The sequence below is a fragment of the Chlorocebus sabaeus genome, chromosome 6 (assembly GCF_047675955.1).
Source record: "Chlorocebus sabaeus isolate Y175 chromosome 6, mChlSab1.0.hap1, whole genome shotgun sequence".
Classification (NCBI taxonomy): domain Eukaryota; kingdom Metazoa; phylum Chordata; class Mammalia; order Primates; family Cercopithecidae; genus Chlorocebus; species Chlorocebus sabaeus.
In genome coordinates, this window is record NC_132909.1 from 10887816 (window position 1) to 10896957 (window position 9142).

A 9142-nucleotide genomic window follows, 5' to 3' on the forward strand; every position below is an offset into this window, starting at 1 on the left:
GGATTACAGATGTGAGCCACCGTGCCCGGCCCGAGCTTGGATTTTATGGAGAGGAAAAGTAGGGGAGCTGCCAAGGGGGTTAAACTTGAGGAGGGAGTTCAAATGGACTGCACTGCAAAGCCTGCAGACTTGCAATGAATGTGAAGCTTTAAATGGGATTAAGTGCAAACAGAAAATATTCAAAACACATTTTTCACATTCTTGGCTAGTGAAATGGTTTATGCTGATGAGAGAAGGCGAAGCTGAATCCCAGAATGGGTCAGGGCAGAGAAAACAAATCTGCCTTAAAGAGACAGACCTTTTCAGGCGGGCGCTGTGGCTCATGCCTGTAATCCCAGCACTTTGGGAGGCTGTGGCAGGCGGATCACGAGGTCAGGAGTTCCAGACCAGCCTGACCAACATGGTGAAACCCTGTCTCTACTAAAAATACAAAAATGAACCGGGCGTGGTGGTGCGTGCCTGTAATCCCAGCTACTCAGGAGGCTGAGGCAGGAGAATCGCTTGAACCTGGGAGGCGGAGGTTGCAGTGAGCCAAGATCCCGCCACTGCACTCCAGCCTGGGCGACAGGGCAAGACTCCGTTTCGATAGATAGATAGATAGATACATAGATAGATAGATATAGATATAGATATAGATATAGATATAGATATATATGTATGTATATTCCATCTCCCCTTGTGGTTGTGAGGATGAATTGGGTTTGGATTTGCAGGCTTCCTGAGGTAGCGACATCGTCGATGAAAAGGTGGGCTTTTTGCGCGGCGCCTGTGCTTCCACCTTCTGCCGCTCGGGGATCTGCAATGGCAGATCAGGCCATTGCACTCCAGTCTGGGTGACAGAGCTAGATTCCATCTCAAGAAATAAATAAATAATTAAAAAGAGACAGACCTTTTATTGGAAATGTTAAAAAGAGACACACCAAAAAAGAGATGGATCTTTTCTTTTTTTTTTTTTTCTTGAGGCGGAGTCTCGCTCTGTCGCCCAGGCTGGAGTGCAGTGATGCAATCTTGGGTCACTGCAAGCTCCGCTTCCCAGGTTCACGCCATTCTCCTGCCTCAGCCTCCTGAGTAGCTGGGACTACAGGCGCCCACCACCGCGCCTGGCTAATTTTTTGTATTTTTAGTAGAGAGGGGGTTTCACCATGGTCTCGATCTCCTGACCTTGTGATCCGCCCACCTCGGCCTCCCAAAGTGCTGGGATTACAGGCGTGAGCCACCGCGCCTGGCCAAAAGAGATGGATCTTAACGGTGGCTGATTAGTTGTAACGTGAATTATCTAGAGGGTTTTAAAAAAATATTGATGGCCCAGAACCATCCCAGAGCTATGTAGCCAGTATCTGTGGAGCAGTATAGGACCAGGCATTGATATTCCTTTACGAGGAATGCATTTTATTAAGAGCTGACTGGGGCTGGGCGTAGTGGCTCATGCCTGTCATCCCAGCACTTTGGGAGGCCAAGGCTGGTGGATCACTTGAGGTTAGGAGTTCGAGACTAGCCCTGCCAACATGGTGAAACCCCGTTTCTACTAAAAATACAAAATTATCTGGACATGGAGATGCACGTCTGTATTCCCAGCTACTTGGGAAACTGAGGCAGGAGAATCACTTGGACCCGGGAGGCGGAGTTGCAGTGAGCTGAGATCATGCCATCATGCCATTGCACTCCAGCTTGGGCAACAAGAGGAAAACTCCATCTCATTTAAAAAAAAAAAAAAAAAAAAAGGCGATGACTGGGCCAGGTGCAGTTGCTCACACCTGAAATCCCAGCACTTTGAGAGGCCACAATAAGAGGATCGCTTGAGCCCAGGAGTTTGAAACCAATCTGGGCAAAATAGACCCTCTGTCTACAAAAAATTTAAAAATTAGCCAGGTGGCCGGGCGCGGTGGCTCAAGCCTGTAATCCCAGCACTTTGGGAGGCCGAGACGGGCGGATCACGAGGTCAGGAGATCGAGACCATCCTGGCTAACACGGTGAAACCCCGTCTCTACTAAAAAATACAAAAAACTAGCCGGGTGCGGTGGCGGGCGCCTGTAGTCCCAGCTACTCGGGAGGCTGAGGCAGGAGAATGGCGTGAACCCGGGAGGCGGAGCTTGCAGTGAGCTGAGATCCGGCCACAGCACTCCCTGTCTGGGCGACAGAGCGAGACTCCATCTCAAAAAAAAAAAAAAAAAAAAAAATTAGCCAGGTGTTGTGGTGTTATATAAAAAGTTTCAGTGCCGCAAAAGAAATAGCACTCGAATATAAAATTTTCTTTTTAATTCTCAGCAAGGTAAGGTACTTCTATAGAAGGGTGGGTCCTCGCCGATGGAGCAATGATGAGCACACACCTGGACAAGGGAGGGAAAGGGGTTCTTATCCCTGACGCACGTGGCACCTGCTGCTGTGTCGGTTCCCTGTTGGCTAGGGTTAGACCGCACAGGCTAATCTACTTCCGATTGGCTAATTTAAAGAGAGTGACCAGGTGAGTGCTTTGGCGGGAAAAAAATAGTTATGCAGGGTGGATAATGAGCCAGGGTGGAACAGGTAGCAGGTAATTGGAATGCGTTAGGGTGGAGCAGGTGGTCGGAATGAGTCAGGGTGGAGTAGTAGGTAAGTGAAATGAGTCAGGGTGGGGTAGTAATCGAAAAAGATTGCTTTATGAGGAGGTTAAGTTTAAAAGTAGAAGGCAAACAGTTGCACATACTGACATATTAATTATTTGAAGAGAAATTTAGAATTAATATTTTTAATATTAATATCAATATATTAATATTAACTTCAATTTAATATTAATAAAATATTAATATTAATTTCAATTTAATATTGATTAGCCAGGTGTGGTGGCACACGCCTGTAATCCCAGCTACTCGGGAGGCTGAGGCAGGAGAATTGCTTGAGCCCAGGAGTTGGAGGCTGCAGTGAGCCGAGATCGTGCCACTGCACTCCAGCCTGGCCAACAGAGTGAGACTCTGTCTCAAAAAAAAAAAAAATTCCTTTTCATTCAGTCTGATGAATTAATTTCCTTTCCCAGCCAATGCACTAAAAGTATACAGCTCTGATGAGTGGAGGAATACCAGGGTTCTTGGTCGTCATGCCGGTTTAGATAAAATGACACGGACACAGGTGGAGTGGTTTTAAGGAGCAGAGAATGTATAGGCAAGAAGGGGCAAGAAGGAAGGGAGAAGGAAGAATCTCCCCTGTACAGAGTTAGAGGGAGGGGGAATCCAAAGCCGAGAGAGGGAACCCATACGAATTACTTTTCACTGGACCCTACATTTGGAACCATATTCAAAATAGGTTTTTTTTTCTTTTTTTTCTTTTCTTTTCTTTTTTTTTTTTGAGACACGGTCTCACTTTTTCACCCATGCTGGAGTGCAGTGGTGCAATCTTGGCTTACTGCAGCCTCGATCTCCTGGGTTCAAGTGATTCTCCTGCCTCAGTTCCCGAGGTAGCTGGGACTACAGGCATGCGCCACAATGCCCAGCAATTTTTTTTTTTTTTTTTTTTTTAAGATGGAGTCTCGCTCTGTGGCCCAGGCTGGAGTTCAGTGGCACTGTCTTGGCTCACCGCAAGCTCCACCTCCTGGGTTCACGCCATTCTCCTGCCTCAGCCTCCCGAGTAGCTGGGACTACAGGCGCCTGCCACCACGCCCGGCTAATTTTTTTTGTATTTTAGTAGAGACGGGTTTCACCATGTTAGCCAGCATGGTCTTGATCTCCTGACCTCGTGATCCGCCCGTCTCGGCCTCCCAAAGTGCTGGGATTACAGGCGTGAGCCACTGTGCCCGGCCTTTCCTTGGTATTTTTTACAGAGATGGGGTTTCACCATGTTGCCCACGCTGGTCTCGAACTTCTGAGCTCAAGCGATCCACCTGCCTCAACTTCTCAACGAGCTAGGATAATAGGTGTGAGCTACCATGCCTGGCCTCATATTTATTTAACTTTTTAGCAATGATAATAATAATAATTTTTTGAGATGGAGTCTCGCCCTGTCGCCAAGGCTGGGGTGTAATGGTGTGATCTTGGCTCACTGCAACCGGGTTCAAGTGATTCTTCTGCCTCAGCCTCCCGAGTAGCTGGAATTACAGGTACACACCACCATGCCCGGCTAATATTTTGTATCTTTAGTAGAGATGGGGTTTCACCATGTTGGCCAGGCTGGTCTCAAATTCCTGACCGCAGGTGACCCACCCACCTTGGCCTCACTTTAGGCGTGAGCCACCACGCCAGGCCATAATTTTTGTATTTGTAGTAGAGACAGGGTTTCACCAGGTTGGTCTCAAACTCCTGTCCTCAAATGATCTGCCTGCCTCAGCCTCCCAAAATGTTGAGATTACAGGCGTGAGCCACTGCACCTGGCCTGGCCTGATACTTAGAATTAAAAAAAAAAAAAAAAAGCCATAAAAAATCAATGCTTTGGGTTAATGATCACAATATATTGTTATGTGAAGAAAAATTAATGGTCAGGTGGCATCTTATTTTATATCTGCATAGAAAACACACTGGACAGGAATACAACAAGATGGTAGTAGTAATCACTCATTGGTGGAATTACTGGTGAGGTTTACTCTCCTTTCTGAGATCTTCAAGATTTTGCAAAGATTCTCCATTAAGTGCCCCACGTTTTATTTTGTTTTCTGGCCATTGGAATTGACGTAATTAATACAAACTACAGGCCGGTGCGGTGGCTCACACCTGTAACCCCAGCGCTTTGGGAGGCTGAAGCGGTCAGATCATGAGGTCAGGAGTTTGAGACCAGCCTGACCAACATGGTGAAACCCCGTCTTTACTAAAAATACAAAAATTAGCCAGGCGTGATGGCAGGTGCCTGTAATCCCAGCTATGTGGGAGGCTGAGGCAGGAGAATTGCTTGAACCCGAGAGACGGAGGTCGCAGTGAGCCGAGATCACACCACTGCACTGCAGCCTGGGCGACAGAGCAAGCCTCAGTCTCCGAAGAAAAAAAAAGAAGAAAAGAAAAGGAGAAAAGAAGAGGGAGGGAAGGAAGGAAGGTAGGAAGGAGGGAAGGAAGGAGAAAAAGAAAGAAGAAAGAGAAGGAAGAAAAGAGAAAGAAGGAAGGAGAGAGAGAGGAGAGAGAGGAGAGGGAGAAAGAGCAGAGAGAGAGAGAGAGGAGAGGGAGAGAGAGAGGAGAGAGAGAGAGAGAGAGAGAGAGGGGAGAGAGAGAGAGAGAGAGAGAGAGAGAGAGAGAGAGAGAGGAGAGGGAGAGAGAGGAGAGAGAGAGAGAGAGAGAGAGAGGGGAGAGAGAGAGAGAGAGGAGAGGGAGAGAGAGAGGAGAGAGAGAGAGAGAGAGAGAGGGGAGAGAGAGAGAGAGAGAGAGAGAGAGAGAGAGAGAGAGAGAGAGAGAGAGAGAGAGAGAGAGAGAGAGAGAGAGAGAGAGAGGAGAGAGAGAGAACTACAATAGGTGTTCAGCATGTACTCCGTTAAAAAAAAAAAGAATAAAAACTACAAGTTCCAGCAGACATCTCGCCTACGACTTCTGAAGATCGTCTTTCCCCGAGCGCAATGATCGCTGGGATTCGTAGTCCAGTGACAAAATCAAGGAGGGACGCGCACTACCGGCCTAGATGACAGAGGAGGGAATCACTACCATTCCGACCAATGGACAGTTCACGCCGAAACTGAGTGGCGAGCGCATAGCCAATGGGTAAGCCACTCTGCCTGAGTGACATGGGTTGCAACCTACAGGAGGCCCGTGGGGCGGTACGGCGCGCGGCGCCCGTAGTGCGAACCATGGGAGGCGGCTGGTGGTGGGCTCGGGCAGCTCGCCTGGCCCGTCTCCGCTTCCGGAGGTCGCTACTGCCGCCTCAGCGGCCCCGGAGCGGGGGCGCCCGGGGGTCCTTCGCCCCCGGCCACGGCCCCCGCGCCGGGGCTTCGCCGCCCCCAGTGTCCGAGCTGGACCGTGCGGACGCCTGGCTCCTCCGAAAGGCGCACGAGACAGGTCGGTGACTGGAGGTGGGGGCGGTGTGGATGGGACGGGGGTCCCGGCGCGCGTAGAACCTCGATGGGTCGGGGGCTTCTGCAGGAAACGGGGCCCGGGCTCGGCTTCGAGAAGGGCTTCAGTGTGAGCGCACGGAAGCGCAGAGTGCAAGAGCGCAGGTACCCGCAGAGAGGATGGGCTTGCGGGGAGGACGAGGACCCCGAGTAACGGGGCGCCGTAGGGATTGGAGGGGGTGATAGGGTTGCGCGAGGCAGCCTCGTAGAATCGCGCCTGTCGTGTGAAGAGGGGCTTCCAGAGAAAGCTTAGAGTCTGTGGAGTTGGATACTAGAGGGGTCCGTCCCGATTACAGAGGCCACCACTGTGCAGAGAGCGGGAGTGTGGATCCCCGCAGACGAGGGGGAAGTTCAGGATTGGAGGAGGGGACAACCAATAGGGAAAAAGCTCTCTGCTGATTGGAGGGGGAGGTGATCTAGGCTGCAGGGGGCGGGGCTTGTGACGGAGGCGAGGTCCAGAATGTAGCGGAGTGGCCATCTGTTTTTTTTTTTTTTTTAATTTAATTTAATTTAATTTAATTAATTTTTTTTTTTGAGGTGGAGTCTCGCTCTGTCACCGGGGCTGGAGTGCAGTGGCCAGATCTCAGCTCACTGCAAGCTCCGCCTCCCGGGTTTACGCCATTCTCCTGCCTCAGCCTCTCAAGTAGCTGTGACTACAGGCGCCCGTCACCTCGCCCAGCTAGTTTTTTGTATTTTTTAGTAGAGACGGGGTTTCACCGTGTTAGCCAGGATGGTCTCGATCTCCTAACCTCGTGATCTGCCCGTCTCAGCCTCCCAAAGTGCTGGGATTACAGGCTTGAGCCACCACGCCCGGCCTAATTTTATTTTTTATTTTTATTTTTATTTTTATTTTTTTTGAGACGGAGTCTTGCTCTGTTGCCCAGGCTGGAGTGCAGTGGCCGGATCTCAGCTCACTGCAAGCTCCGCCTCCCGGGTTTACGCCATTCTCCTGCCTCAGCCTCCCGAGTAGCTGGGACTACAGGCGCCCACCACCTCGCCCGGCTAGTTTTTTGTATATTTTTAGTAGAGACGGGGTTTCACCGGGTTAGCCAGGATGGTCTCGATCTCCTGACTTCGTGATCCGCCCGTCTCGGCCTCCCAAAGTGCTGGGATTACAGGCTTGAGCCACCGCGCCCGGCCCCTAATTTTATTTTTTTAATGACAGTGTTTTGCTCTGTCACCCAGGCTTGAGTGCAGTGGCACAATTGTAGCCCACTGCAGCCTTGAACTCCTGGACTCAAGTCATCCTCTTGCCTCAGCCTCCTGCTTAGCTGGCGCTACAGGCATACACCACCGTGCCCAACTATTTTAATTCATGCAGAGACGGGGTCTCGCTTTGTTGCGCAGGCTGGTCTGAACTCTTGGGCTCATACAATCCTGCCTTGGCTTCCCAAAGTGCTGGGATTACAGGCGTGAGCGACCTCACTGGGCCAGTACTGGGTATCTAGATATAGGGTGTGGTGGGCTGTTTGTAAGGGACTTGAATGGGGACGGACGTGAATGGGATTGGCGCAGGCCATACTCGGTAGGAGATGGCGGCATTTGAAGGAAAGGAAGGGCGAGGCTGAAGTGCGGCCTGGGTTAGGAAACAGTTTGCCCCAGAGTTCTGAGAAAGAAGTGAGTGGGCAGGCCGTGGGGATATACATAGAGGGAGGGGGTTGGTCAGGATGGCTCTTCAGATTGGAGGTTCTGCAATTTTGCCCCTGGATTGTCCTCCACATTCTGCAAGGACTATCTTGAATCCTTTATTTTTTTGAGACGGAGTCTCGCTCTGTCGCCCAGGCTGGGGTGCTGTGGCAAGATCTTGGCTGACTGCAAGCTCCACCTCCTGGATTCAAGTGATTCTCCTCCCTCAGCTTCCCGAATAGCTGGGACTACAGGCACGTGCCACCACACCCTGCTAATTTTAGTATTTTTAGTAGAGACGGGGTTTGACTATGTTGGCCAGGCTAGTCTCAAACTCCTGACCTCATGATCTACCTGCCTTGGCCTCCCAAAGTGCTGGAACTACAGGCGTGAGCTACCGCACCCGGCCCTTGAATCCTTAGTGTTACAGAGTTTGGGGGAGAGGGGCACTGAGGTGGAGGCCAGAGAGCATGTGGGGGGATGTGGTTAGGTGAGGGACTTCCTGGAAGAGGTGAGGATTTGGGGTGGGCTTGCCTTGTGGCCGCATGGGGTGGAGTGAGCTGAAGGGAGCCCCTTCAGTTTTACGGGGCAAGGGAGATTGAGGAGGTAGGGTTGGGTGTGATGTTAATCCCCCCATGTCTCCCTCCCTCCAGCCTTTCTCTCCTGGTTCCGAAATGGCCTCCTGGCGTCGGGCATCGGAGTCATCTCCTTCATGCAGAGTGACATGGGTCGGGAAGCAGCATATGGTGAGTACAGATCCCCACTCTCACCTCCACCAGGGAACCAGGGAATCCAGAGCCCCTACCACCTGTCCTGGTGAGGGTAGACTTTCCCACCCCATCCCACTCCCAGTAGTAAGCATAGAACCCCCATTCTTCCCCCACCAGGAAGACACCCCTCCCATGGGCCCATCTGAATGGGTGGCCCAGGACATGGCTATGGTCCCCTCCCCTCCGATCTGATTCTCAAAGATGCAGTCCAGCCCCTGGCACGGCCCTGCCTCTGTTCCTGTCTCCTCAACCCTGGCTTTGTTCCCAGACCATCCCCCACACCCCCAATACCTTTTCGTCCCCCGACCTTGGCCCTGTCGCTACCCTGCCTCTCCCGCAGGCTTCTTCCTGCTGGGCGGCCTGTGCGTGGTGTGGGGCAGTGCCTCGTACACGGTGGGCCTGGCGGCGCTGCGAGGGCCCATGCAGCTGACGCTGGGGGGCGCGGCCGTGGGCGTGGGCACCGTGCTTGCCGCCAGCCTGCTCTGGGCGTGCGCAGTGGGCCTCTACATGGGGCAGCTGGAGCTGGACGTGGAGCTGGTGCCCGAGGACGACGGGACGGCCTCCACAGAAGGCCCTGATGAGGCGGGTCGGCCGCCACCCGAGTGAGCGACACGGCCGTGGGGCCTGGCAGGCGCTGGACGACAGCGCCCGAGGACTGGGACATTAAAACCTGACCTCCCCTCCTCCAGATGCAGAGTGCTGGTTCGTGTTCCTTGGGGAAGGGCGGCGAGGAGCGGACTAACTGGAGAGGCGAGAG

The 9142-nt window shown here is 52.1% G+C and overlaps 1 protein-coding gene across 1 annotated transcript; it reads left to right on the plus strand.

Annotated features, from left to right (window-relative positions):
* Positions 1-5696: 5696 nt before the first annotated feature.
* Positions 5697-9073, plus strand: TMEM160 (transmembrane protein 160). Its single transcript, XM_007997327.3, has 3 exons — positions 5697-5936; positions 8269-8361; positions 8726-9073. The coding sequence occupies exons 1-3, from the start codon at positions 5729-5731 to the stop codon at positions 8989-8991; spliced, it is 567 nt and encodes a 188-aa protein (XP_007995518.2). The 5' UTR covers positions 5697-5728; the 3' UTR covers positions 8992-9073.
* The last annotated feature ends 69 nt before the right edge of the window (positions 9074-9142 follow it).

What these genes read in the sequence shown, in the direction of transcription:
- TMEM160 (XM_007997327.3), top strand. Translation starts at nt 5,729, where the DNA reads ATGGGAGGCGGCTGGTGGTGGGCTCGGGCAGCTCGCCTGGCCCGTCTC. An exon ending in CCGAAAGGCGCACGAGACAG is followed by an intron (nt 5,937 to 8,268) that starts GTCGGTGACTGG and finishes CCCTCCCTCCAG; the next exon opens with CCTTTCTCTCCTGGTTCCGA. An exon ending in GGGTCGGGAAGCAGCATATG is followed by an intron (nt 8,362 to 8,725) that starts GTGAGTACAGAT and finishes CCTCTCCCGCAG; the next exon opens with GCTTCTTCCTGCTGGGCGGC.